Genomic DNA, 13059 nt, shown 5'->3' with positions numbered 1-13059 from the left:
CACTTTTGTATAACCATGTTCTTTGTCATTATGCACTGTAAAATTCTTTCCTCACTATCCTCTACTTATCAGCTATACAATGCATTTTCCCTCTTAGCTTTAACTATTACCTACCTACTAACTGTTTTCCACACTCCTTACTGAAATGTTAAGTATTCCTAACATGTAAATTATGATCTTCCCTACCCATGTCTTCTAAGTCCTGCCTAATGTGTGCTAGTCTCATATAGTGCACGTGAATTGTTTGCATACTAAATATTTTATAATTGAAATTTATCATCATATATAGTGTGACCACAGAAGAAATGCCTGTTTGCCGGTTAGTTCTTAAGGCTTCTGGATATAGTAAATGTAAAGTAACTTTGTAAAAAAAAATTCTATCAATTAGCTTAAAGAATCTGCTGGAGCTTTTCTCCCTAGACCTTCACTGACAATGAACTTTGATCAGTCAGGCATCCTGGTCAACAAAGACAAATAAATGGTAAGTTAATAAATGTCACTAACGAAACACTCAGAGAAAAGCTGACCCATCCCCCCAAACCTGGACTCAACAAATTTTTTTAATCATTTCCCCGATGACAAGACTTTGCTCAGAAGGCAAAAACTACAGCAAGCCAAAATCATCCTCCTTCATTTATTTATCATTTGCTGACAGGGTTAGTCCCACTAGGCTGGTAGCCTCTTTTCAAGGAAGACCTGTAGTAGTATTTTTACTACTACTAAGGGAAATTTGGCCAGGGCATAGGGGAACTTACCCTACTCTAGTCCATAGGTGCCATGAAATATTTTACATTCACCTGAGTTACCCACTAGCTCAAACAGATGAGGCCTCATTTAACTTCTCATCTGGAGGATGACACACTCAGGAATTACAGCACCCCTAGTAAAAAGCAGCTCCACGGGTAGAAACACTCAGTCCAGGAATCACAAATGTGATACAACCAGGAATAAACTGAAGTTAAATAACTTTAATGAATAAAAACAGAAGAATTAATCAAGCGCTTTCGCCTGGTTCCTACCAGGCTTTATCAAGATACTGCTCAGTAAAAAGTAAAACCATTTTATATCATTATACATACATCAGGTGATCACTTAATCGACCACTCCTGGTGTTAATTATGGTAATTAGTTAAAAGTTTGAACATTTTTAAGGTGTCTTTGAAGTATTTTTTAAGGTGTTAAAATATTTGTACTCTCTGCAAGTCAATAATACTGCAATAACACGTTGTTTTAAAAACTATCTAGATACCATTTGTGTCAAAAAAATCTTGTAAAATTGCAGCACCCCTGTTATACTGGACTGCAATGTCAGCAGTCCATCTCCCTGGTGTAAGACTTAAACCCACCACTGGCACTCCACTTATATCTACTTACTCTCTCCAGCAGGCTTGGTTGCCTCAACCTCTGTAGAAGCCTTGTTCTTGAGTCTTACAAGAACTTTACTGACCCATCCAGTGAGCAGGACTCGCTCAGATATCTATTTTCCGTCCCTTACTGCTTTGCATTTTTCATTTCTAACAGTTGCTCGTAATCTTTCCTTTTCATAGAATGGTCAAATTCCTGTTATTTTCTCAAACAAAAATTTATAGGGAAAAATAGTTGCTTATTTTTGGTTTGTGCCAGTAACAAGAGTTTGACTCCTATTGTTGCTTTTTCTGCTATCCTGAAATATCTCAGACATTTTTGAAACTGGGCTCAGCTATTCATCCTTTAAAGTAAACTTGGGTGCCACTTGAACTGTGATCAAGGCCAAGATTCAAATACATTAGCTTCACTGAAAGTATACAAGGCCTTCCTCAGAAGCACCATTTTGTTGATGACTCCTCTGTGAGATCCCATACCCCCGTGGGATTTGTATTTTCCTCTGAAAAAAAAGTTGACTTGGACTCTTTCAAGCCTAATGGATTCCTATTTGGAAAAATCTTTTCCTGGCAGCCATTACGTTGGGCAGAAGGATTTTAGATTTTCATGCTTTTTCTGCTGAGCCTCCGTATCTGATGTTTCATAGAAACAGAACATCTCTTAAGACTAATCCTACCTTTGTTGCTACAACTGCAACAAAGCTGTATTGAAATCAGTACATTCATTTGATTGCATTCTTTTCTCAATTAAATTTTGGTTTACATTCTTTTCTCAATTAAATTTTGGGTAATACTTGCTATAATGCATAGACGATTGTGACCAACTGAGAATAATGGGTGGATATAATCAAGTCCATATGCATATAAAATGTGTGTGTATGTATAACTCTATACACAAAAACATGGGTCCATTATGAATCCCCTAAACTAACCCCCCTCCACTGGTCAGTAAACTGGGCAAGTCAAACTCTGTAAACAATGCAGTTATAGAAGCTGCTAGGGAAATACCTTTAAATATTTTTTTTGGTAGGGAGCAAGCCCCACTCCACCCCCATATGGAAGACTTCACCCCCTCCCCCGTAAATCCATAGTCACACATCCCTGGGGAAAAGAAAAGAAATGTAAAACTTGAAAAACTAGCATGTACTAATTTGAGGTCTCACTGAAGAGCCACCACATATTAAAATGTTTCTGAAAGTGTAACTCTGGGAGTTAACATCAGGGAAATTACTTTATACCAGTCACCATTCATCAGAATGTACATCTCCCCACATATATGAATACACGTGTATCTGTATATGCATGTGTGTTTGTGTGTTAGTATGTAGATATGTGTGTGTGTGTATATATATGTATGTGTATATATATATATATATATATATATATATATATATATATATATATATATATATATAAAATATTGTGTGTATTTAGATTTATCTAACTATTGATATCTATCTGTTGAGATACACATATATACGCACATACGTATATACATAACATAAATGCATACACACACATGTATATGTGTGTACAGGTGTACAAATGCAACAGGACAAGAGGGAGTGTGCATGTACATATATTACCACACAGTCAGGTGTGTTTTGAGGCATGAGTGGGTGTGCAGCAATATGGAAATCTGTATTTTTGCATTTTGTATTTTACTTTCAGTAGTGTAGAGTGTGTTAGTAGTAGAATAGTTTCTCTTCTGATTTAACTAATTGATACTAGTGTAAGTTTTTAACTTTTTTTAACTTTGTGAAATTTTGATGTGAAATTTTCAGGGTATTCATTTCAGGACATCATCTGACAAACTGCTGTGAACTATTGCACATTCTATTTCAGAATCAGCTGCACTGCATAATGCTTCGAGTTCTGGCAAGTGAATGTGTCCAGATGAGATGACTAGTAGCACTGTGCTTTATAAACATGTATGCTGCATTCCAGGTTACACAGACTCAAACTTATTCACAAGAATCATAATTTAGTGGAAATCCAAGAGCAGAAACAGATACAAATGCAAGCAGTAATGCTCCCTCACAGTATTTTTGTGATTTAACTGAAGATATGCTTGCTAAAAAAACTTATAAAGGTAATCATTTTGGGGTAGCTGTCAAAAACTGAAATAAAAAATGCATATACAAGTAGTAGTTCTTCCTTATTGCCATAATTTTTCTTAAGTTGGTTTAGCTTTGCTATACTTGTCTTTATTTAAATGTGTTCTGTGTAATTTCATGCATGCTTTATTTCTGCTTTAATATTAATTTTGTATTCATAGAGTGTTTTACTTGTGTACTGTATCTTCAGATTTGCTTCTTGGTCGGATAATACCTGGCAGATTCTTTCCACTGAATTTTTATGCAGATGTAATTTGAATCCTGTGTTAGACTGGGTGCTTTATGTTGCTTTGGTGACTGCTTCATTATATTCACTTTCTGTCTCCTCTTACAATGCTCCATCTTCTGTTTGTGGAGTTTCTGCTTTTGTTTCTTCAGCAGATTTCTTTTTATTTCTTTTTATCCTGTTGGATATCTTTTACTTTTCCTAATCTGGTAATGTGCTTATACTTTTGAGATTTTATTGCTGTTATTATTAACTGTGTTTAATTTGTGCAAAGCTGTGGTTCATGTTTTGTTAATTTCATTTTTGCAATTATCTTATATGTCGGCAGTAATGTATTTTAGTTGTGAATGCATATTTCTGGTATTTGATTTTTTATTGATTCACTGGTTCTTTTGTTTTGGAATATTTCTGCATTTGATTTATCCCCACTATTTTTCAAGATGGTGGCTGTCTATTGGATTTTGAAGTCTGTGAGGTAGTAGGAATTTGAGTGAATGTGATCTCTAGGTGGCCTGCACTAGCTTCTTCCTTTTCATGGAACTGATTTGATGCACAGTTAGTTGGAGTTTGATCAGTATTCCTCCCTCCCTCTTGTATGTATGTATACACACACAATAAAATATAAATTTAGTAAATCAACTAATTGTCAATACAAACCCATATAATGCACACTGCATCCAACTAGTTCTGCTTAACAACTGTGCAACCCCCTTGTACAAATTCACTGAAAATAAATGATCTGATGTTGTCTTCTTCACTCCTCCTCACAGTAGTTTCTTGGATCTGGCTTGTTCACATTCTTCAGACTTAGATCCGACTCTCGAGTTCCTCTTACCCCTAATGCACTACACCCACCCAAGCACCTCAGATCTTGTTTGCCACTTCAGCATCCGGATGCGGATCTCTGCGCTCTTGAGCCTCTTACTTATCGATATTTACTATAGGATTCCACAACTGTGATACTTAAGAGGACCACACAGTAAATTGCCAGCACCTTAATGGAACCTCCAACATTAATAGGTGAGCTAAACTACATATTTATGCAATAGTCAACAAAACAGAAATTCACAGCTGCATACTTGATAAGTACAGTACTCCACTACATCTGCAATACCTCATTAATCAGACAGTTTGACAACATTCCATGTGCGAGTATGTACATGTATGTGCATTATACAAGTAATGGTTGACTGCAAATATGACTGACCCACATACGAGCAAACAAAATTAGCTAAATATGCATTTCAGCAACCATACATAACACCGAATAAAAATACCTTTACAAACAAAATATAAAAAAATTGCATGGCAACAAGCCACACTTTCCACATCCCCAGTACTTGAGACAGATATAGATCAATATATATTAGTCTGATTTTTAAGTGTCGTAGGATATGTACCTAAATGTGCATCTATGTGTGAAATATATTTAATGTGTTTGTGTGCACACACGCACACACACACACACACACACACATATATATATATATATATATATATATATATATATATGCAGCGACACATTTTAGATACATAGACACTATATAGCCTATGGCACTCAAGCATCAGACTTTCCTTTCATGAGCAGACCAACTGACAGTGTGCTTCATTTCTGAGTTGGAGACTGCATAGTTTGTGAAGCCATATTTTTTTCATAACTTTTGATAATCTTTTAATCTGCCAGTTGTCTCTCAGTATACTAAAACAAAAGCCCTTCCTTATTACTGTGTATGTTCACACAAAAAGTGAATAGAGCACAAGGAGTCATATTCTCAAACTATATTTTTCATATTCTTTTCCAAGAAATTAAAATAAGGTGCGTGTGTGAGAGACTTAGCAGAGCCTACTTGTTATTGTGTGGCTTTGCCACTTGACAAATATAAGTTACCTACACAAAGTCCTTTTATCATATATATTCTGCTACTGTGGCTGTTCGTAGGTTCATAGGTAGGTACTAGGCAATCGGCCCAAGGGCCTACGTAAGCCTAGCCAACAAGTTTCTCTGGCTTACGTCACCCAAGAAAGTTATTTTCCTGTGCCACTGTCGAGCAGAGACACAAAAGTGATCCCCGGGGTGTATTTCCTATTTCCCATCCACTCATCAAGATTTTTCTTGAGTGCTAATGAAGAACTTTGCTGACATAGATGGGTAGCCTGTTCCAAAGTATGGGAAGTCTCTGGGACAGGAATCTATCCCTCCAGCATGTCCTGTTTATTGTGATGACAAGGTTTAGGTCCCTAGAGCTTGTAGCTTGGAGGGATTGGGATTTCTTTAGGTGGAGCATGTCCAACAGCTCTGGGTTTGACATAGCTTTATATGTTAGGTAGAGATCACCTCGGAGTAGGCAATGTGCTACGGAGTAAAGCTGGAGTTTTTTGAGGCGGTTAGTGTAGGGCATTTGTTTGAGGCCAGTTATCCTCTTTGTGAGGTACTTCTGTGTCCTTTCCAGCTGCTGCAGATGTCTTGTGAGGTACATTCTAAAAGGGGCGTTGTACTCTATAATGGGTCTAATGAGTGTCGAGTAGAGGGTAACAATGACCTCTTTTTTCCTGGATGAGAACCCTTTTATGATGAGGTGTGCCACATAGAAGGACTTCCTGACTACTGTGGCAATGTGACTATCAAAGGCGAGACTACTGTCCACCTGTGTCCCAAGGTCTCTTATCACGCATTTGGTGTTAAGTAGATTGCTGCCTATGTGGTAGTTAATAGGTACAGAGTTTTTACCAAAGGGGATGACACTGCACTTTTTGGCATTGAGCTTGAGGCCATGGCTCTGACACCAGGCATCTGTCTCAGCGAGGCCCTTTTGTAGGATGTCCCCATCATTTGGGGACTTGACTATGGCTCCTAATTTGCAGTCATCTGCGAACTTAGTTAGCCAGAGGCCTTCTGTGCTAGCCTGTACTTCAGAGAAGTAGATACCAAACAGGAGAGGTCCCAGGACGGAACCCTGTGGTACTCCACTTGTCACTGCGGTCAGATTTGGAGTCTGCAACTTTTACAGTGTGGGTACTGTCAGTGAGCCAGTTGGAAACCCATCTTGTGACGTAGGGATTTATACCTAGTTTAGTGAGTTTAGCTATAATTTCAGAATGGTGGATGATGTCAAAAACCTTGGCGAGGTCAAAATAGGCTGTGTGAACCACCTTACCCTCATCTACAGCTTTGGTGACTGCCTCAAAGAAGTCGATCAGGTTCAGGAGGCATGATCTGCCTTTCACAAACCCGAACTGGGTGGGATCCAGAGTTTGGAGGTTACCAATGTCTGTTTATAAGTTCCATGATAATACGTTCAATGGCCTTGCAGACCAGGCTTGTCAAGCTAATAGGTCGATGGTTCCCAGGATCAGTGGTGGCTTCCCCTTTGTGGAGTGGGATAACTGTTGCTGTGCGCCATTCAGTGGGCACAAAGCCTGTTGGCTATGTGTTCATTTATAACTGCCAGCCCAAGGTGAATGGGAAGGTATAACCGACATACACACTGAGCACATCTCCTCTCTACTCTTTGTGCAGGTAGTTTGCCTTGGACAGATAATGACATAGTTCTAATATACCTATAACTCTGTAACACTCCACCCACAGGGGTAAAGTAGTATGGATCTAAAAGCTGATTTACTGATACAGTAGCCCTTCTCAGAGCAGATGATAGTACAGTTTTGTGGGTAACTAGATTTTTTAGGTGGAGGGGCAGTAATAGTAAAACTACCCTTTCTCTTTCCACCATTGTGGGCATGTACATAATTATGATTCTGTGTTTTTTTCTGCACATGCAAACAAGTACTTTTATGTTTATGATTACTTAACATATGTTAACCATATACTTGGAATCAGCACTTTGCGTATCTAATACAAGTATGAATTCTCCCTGCAGGGACTTGAGCCTTGAGAACCTGAAGGGAATGTAAACCATTGTCTATTTTGTATAGCAGAATAATGCCCATCCATCTGCCTGAGTGCATTAGTAGGTACAACAGCAGCAGTGCCCCTACAAGACTGGATCCCAGTGGGTGTTAGATGGAAAAATAAGGAAGAATTTAAGGACCTTTTTGACCATAATCAGAGTATGGGAATACTGGGCAGATTTTGGAAATCTAAGTTATACGCTGCTAGTTGGATAAATACTAGTACTCCTTGATTACATCAGGCTTTATTTGCTGACTTTTTTTTTATCTTGCAGATGGGTCCTTCCTTAGTTTTCAACAAAGTAAGAATCAGAGCTGCGAAACTTAACATCAAATTCTGATAATTAAATAATGAAAACCACTACCGCTGGTTGTTGCTATTACATTTATCAGTTTAAATTCGTACATTTCTGGGATGTTACACAGAAATTTTTTTTTAAAAAAATGTGTAGGTGGGGAAGGCCAGAATTTCCTGGAGGTGTCATCAAATGTATGCTGATTACATTCATCTGTTAATGATAGTGTCCCACTACTTTAAACAAATAGGAAAATGTTGGTAGTGTAGTATGAAGGGCCTTTCATTGCTGGTTGTCCCATTTATGTAGATTTGAGGGGGGCGGTGTCTGGCTTGTGCATATGAAGCACTAGTGATTGTTACACATGTATTTGCAATCACTAATGTGCACCTTCCAGGTAATTTCCTGGAATATTGATTTTGCACTTTACTAAGGATTTCTCTTTCTATTAGATGAAGTGGTCTTTATGCTGTTAATAAGTAGCAGGGATAAGTGGGAGTTGTGATGCTTTTTAAATTATTTGTTTGATTACAAATGGTGTTCATGTTACTGTGGAGTTGCTGTTCTGTGGTCATACTTATATGAGGGGATCACAGTACAGTCAGCAGCGTGCCATGAGAGCGTATTAGAGTTTTGGCTCACTGCAGAGGAGATCTTATTGAGATTAGTTGTCCTAAATCGGCAACAATAATTTTCAGAAATTGGAAGGAGGGGACAAGCAAACTTAATTGACTGTTTCTTTTATATGAATAAAAGCATTGAACTTATTGCAAGAATTGGATTTTTCATTATTTCAAGATTTATGGACTATTTTAGTGTTTTGCTGGAATTAAGACATAACATTTTACATTGTTTTGAAGTGTTGAATTACTTGATTATTTTCATCATTTGTTAATACATGGGCATTGATAGCAATTCCTAATTGTTTATAAGTTGTGTTATAATTATGTTTAATATATGAGATTTTGTTTTTTTGAAAAAAAAAGAGGTCTTTGTGAAAAAGGAGAGCCGAGGAAAAATCTGTCTGGGGAAAGTGGAACAGAAGGTTTGTACACCTCAATGTTATACTTTACTGTTACACTGACCTTACCTTGAAGATATACTGTTCTGGTAAGCACCTTACACGGCCATGCTGTCTTTGCACCCTTCAGAGCTGGGAAAACCTGCAGATTTCATAGGTTTTTTTGGGGCGTGACAAGAGTCAGCTTCACTCTGATGTTTTATAACAGTTTTATATTTTTAGCACCACCAACAAAATTTGTATGTAGAATTATGGGGTAGCAAGATTAATGCTGTCCAGGGACTCCAGCAGGGTGTTAGCAGGATTAACACAGTGTATACATTTTATTCAGTTTTGGAACTGCAATAACAGAAAGTACAAAAATTTAGAAATAGGCAGTGGCAGTTACATCAATGAACAAGAGTGACAACTACACTGATTTTTCATGATAAATTACAAACAAGACTAACATAATATCAGTCTGTTGATGAACAAGTTATTGGTAATGACATAACACAAATGACCTCCTAGCTAACAATTATGTTATGTGATCTACAGGAGGATCCTGGGAACCTTTAACAGAATGAGTAACATCTTGGGGCCGCAGTTCAAAATGACCTTTAACTAAAGTGATTTATTTTGGATAGTGCACAACTTATTCTTCAATGGAACCAAACATGCATTTGAAATCCTGCAGTGAGATACTAGTGGTACTCACTGAGGGTGTTTTCCTAAGTATTTATAGTATCATTCATCTGTAGCCACATGCACATTAGTGAAGTAACTTTTGTTATTAATAGGACTGCGACAAATAAAAATTTGGTATTCAGTGTGCTGTGATTGGGAGAAGGGCCCTTTATGAGTCACTGAGTTTGTAGTGTACTCAGGGTCACCTAGTACCTGAAACTGGTTGCAGCATACTCTGGGGAGGGCACCTGGTACCTGAAACTGGTTTTGTTCAACTGCTGTCTGCCTGCCACCTGTGGGCGTCTCAGTCTTGTTTATGAAATAGTGTTGTAGTCCAGAACTTCAGTATCTCAGAGGGGCAGGTTTGTGTGTAATAGCATATTTTATCACCTTGCATAAATCAGGCACCCCGGCCATAATTATATGATCTTGTTTTGTAATATACTTCATGCTGTTGAACTGTAACTGATATTCTGAATTAATTCAAAGAAAACAGAGAATGCTGTGATTTCAACAGTTTGTCTTGAGAAATTCTCACCCTGTCACAAGATTTTGATTGCCATCTAATGCAGATATTTTGTCCTGTGCTTATGTTCCTGCTCTTCTGTCACCTATTACTTGCCATTCCTTCTCACTCGTTGCATTGTTTTTGATATACATTCATTAAAAAATGCTGTCCTTAGCATTAATAAAACCTTAGAGTACATTGTTTGCCCATGCATTTAAAGTATTTGTTTAGGGGTGTTTGTCTTTATTTCCCGCAATGTGTATTTATACTGACTCATGTTAGCACCTAAGCATTCAACCCTTGTGCATTTATGTCCTGTGTTATTACATTTTCTCTTGAGTCTTGTTGACCTGTTTTTGACTATTGTTAATTTGTCATTGAGCCATATGTTTCTCATTAGGTTACTCTGCAACTTCTATTGTAAATGCTGTAATTTGTAATGGAGCTTTTTTTGTAATGGAGCTTTTCTCCCCGAGTCTCTGCTTCTGACACAACCGGACTTTCCAGGTAAACAAATGTAAAATATAAATAAGTCATCCTCCTTTTCGCACAGAACAAACATGCAGCTACTTCAGATTTTATTTCACACATGCTTACCTGCTGCCTTTACAAAATGTTTTGTCCTACACTGCACTGTTTTTTTTTTTTGCTTGCAAAATATGTTGATGCATTCTGAAGTAGCAGCTGGAACATACGGTAGTTTTGCAGAGGAACACCTTAAGCTTTCATATTTTAATTAATGAATACCTTGCTCAGTGTCAGCTAGTCACATAATTTGGTGTTACTTCCAGCCTGTCACGTTTTCATCTACTTGTCCTTCTGTTGCCTACTTGTGATGTACATAGTTTTTCAGTGGTTTTGTTGTACTTTGTGTTGGATCCTAGAAGCCCTAGTAAATGTTCACAATTTGTAAGATACATCCTCCTGCCTGTTGTCTACCTTTCTAGTTAGTTTCATTTCATATTACTTCTGGTGTAGTCCTGCTTCTAGCTGTACCTAAAGGTAGTAAGTAAATGAAGACATTAGAAAGTTAAATGACTTGCTCAGAGTCATACAGTGACTCTGACAATGGCACGACTTGTGTTTTAATTTCTAATTAGTTCTGCCATTATTACTTGCAAAAGTCTTACCTGCATGTATGGCACAATACGACATGACAGGTCACCAAGTAGACGCTTTTTTGTGATTTCATTGAAAATAACAATTGGCAAGCAGAAGAAAAGAACCATAAAATCCCAAAATGCTAGACTAGCCAGAATGGAGTTCCAAGCACTTTTCATGTAGTAATTATGCCAGACAATACACATAACGGACAAGTTTCCAATGATGCCCACAGCGAATATGATCAGAGAGAGAAACATTACTGCATAAGCACTGTATGAGCTTTCGGTGACGGGATATAGTGGGTTGTGAATCTGCATCCTCTTTTCTGATGCCATGGCAAGATTGCTGAGTGTGTCTTCTGCGGACTTTGGGATCTCTAAGGATTGTTTACCTTCCTTTTCCCTTGGAGAATGAGTGTGAGAAGATGTTGGCCTCAGTTTAGCAGGGTTTATAAGTCTAGGATATTCTACCTTTGTCACTGGGTCATAATGAGAATGCACTAAGAGCCCTTCTTCAATTGTCCCTCTTCGAAGTCTTGTATTATCATTTCCCTCTCCTAGGGAATGCACAGCCCCCCTTTCAAGCACCGGGGAATTCACTGGTGTCCACTTGTTGTTTAACTGCCATCTGTGTTTCTCTCTTGGCAGCACAAAATCACCCTGTTTTCCAGTCCAGGAGTTTCCAGTTGAGCCTGAAAACTCTGTTCCTGTACCCTGAATTTGCATTTGAGATGCATAACTTTCATTCTTAGCATCTGAAATTGTTGCATCAGATGTTTTCTTTTCAGAATTCTTCAGTCTTGTGCCAGTAGTCAGTAGAGGCAGAAATAGCATCGATAGCATAAGCATCTTGTTTACTGCTTTGAAAAAGTCTAATTCAAAATGTTTTCAGTAATATTTAGCAATAATTCACACTACTGGAGTGCAGTTTTTACGAATCCTTTAGGAGAAAATTAAAGAAAGTTGAATATAGTTCTTATTTTGCTTCCTGTTCTGAGAGCTGTTTCTCCTAGTGAAGCACAAGAGAGAGTGTCCTGTCTTAAATTGTCTGCTGCTGAACTCCCCCCACACAGTTTTGTCTGATTTTCACAAAACTGCTGGTTCGTGCACTGTTGTTTCTCCATAAAAATAAAGAAAGCTGAGCCCTCTTGTGGCAAAAAATAAAAGTGTGTTCATGTTTGCTGTTACTTTTAAAGATCGTGCATCTCCTTTCTAAAATGTGTAGCAAAATATAAACTCAGGTGAAATTTAAATCATGCAAAGGAAATGTTTGAATACAAGTAGTACAAACCTTATCAATTAAGTGGCAAAAGCTAAAAGGAGTCATAAGGCAAATGTGTCTGTGTACACATAAGAGGGAGTGATCCAAAGTTTTCCAGGGGCTGGATAAAAAGTGCTGACAAAAAGCTGCTTTGGAAGGATGTAGTTCTAAGCTTGTGACCAAGTATGTTTTAACTTAACAGTAACATTGATATATTAATGCAAGTTACTTGGAATCCGACAAATTAGGTAGAATTTCACCGGGTTAGGTTATGACTAGTGAAGACTAGAGGAGGTAGTGGGTAGGCAGTGTTATTTATTTAGTCAGGCATCTTCCCATGGACAATATTTCTGACTGAAGTGGTATCCTTGAACCAGTGGCACAGTTTTCCACTTTGTCATAATAGGATATCTGTTAAGAGCTGGCCTGCAGCTGAAATACAGTAGCTGCTGACAAGAGGGACATCTAAAGTAGCCAGCATGCAGTTTAGAGAAAAAGGAAACAGAAGTGTATCTAATACTGCAACCAGATTCATCATTTTACCATTATTATTTGGTTCCCCCCAATCAGCAGATAGCATTCCTTCTGATTATG

At 37.8% G+C, this 13059-nt stretch overlaps 1 protein-coding gene across 1 annotated transcript in view; it reads right to left on the bottom strand.

Annotated features, from left to right (window-relative positions):
* GPR37L1 (G protein-coupled receptor 37 like 1) overlaps positions 1 to 12241 on the bottom strand; it is a 194400-nt gene extending 182159 nt beyond the window's left edge. Inside the window, exon 1 of the mRNA XM_044076497.1 lies at positions 11232 to 12241. Within this exon, the coding sequence (XP_043932432.1) occupies positions 11232 to 12053 (822 nt within the window). The 5' untranslated portion in view covers positions 12054 to 12241. The remainder of the gene's footprint in view (positions 1 to 11231) is intronic.
* Positions 12242 to 13059: the final 818 nt, after the last annotated feature.

Source organism: Protopterus annectens, chromosome 7.part0 (genome assembly GCF_019279795.1).
Source record: "Protopterus annectens isolate FY-2018-M chromosome 7.part0, PAN1.0, whole genome shotgun sequence".
NCBI classification, from domain to species: Eukaryota; Metazoa; Chordata; order Ceratodontiformes; family Protopteridae; genus Protopterus; species Protopterus annectens.
This window is presented reverse-complemented; position numbering and strand designations above follow the sequence as displayed.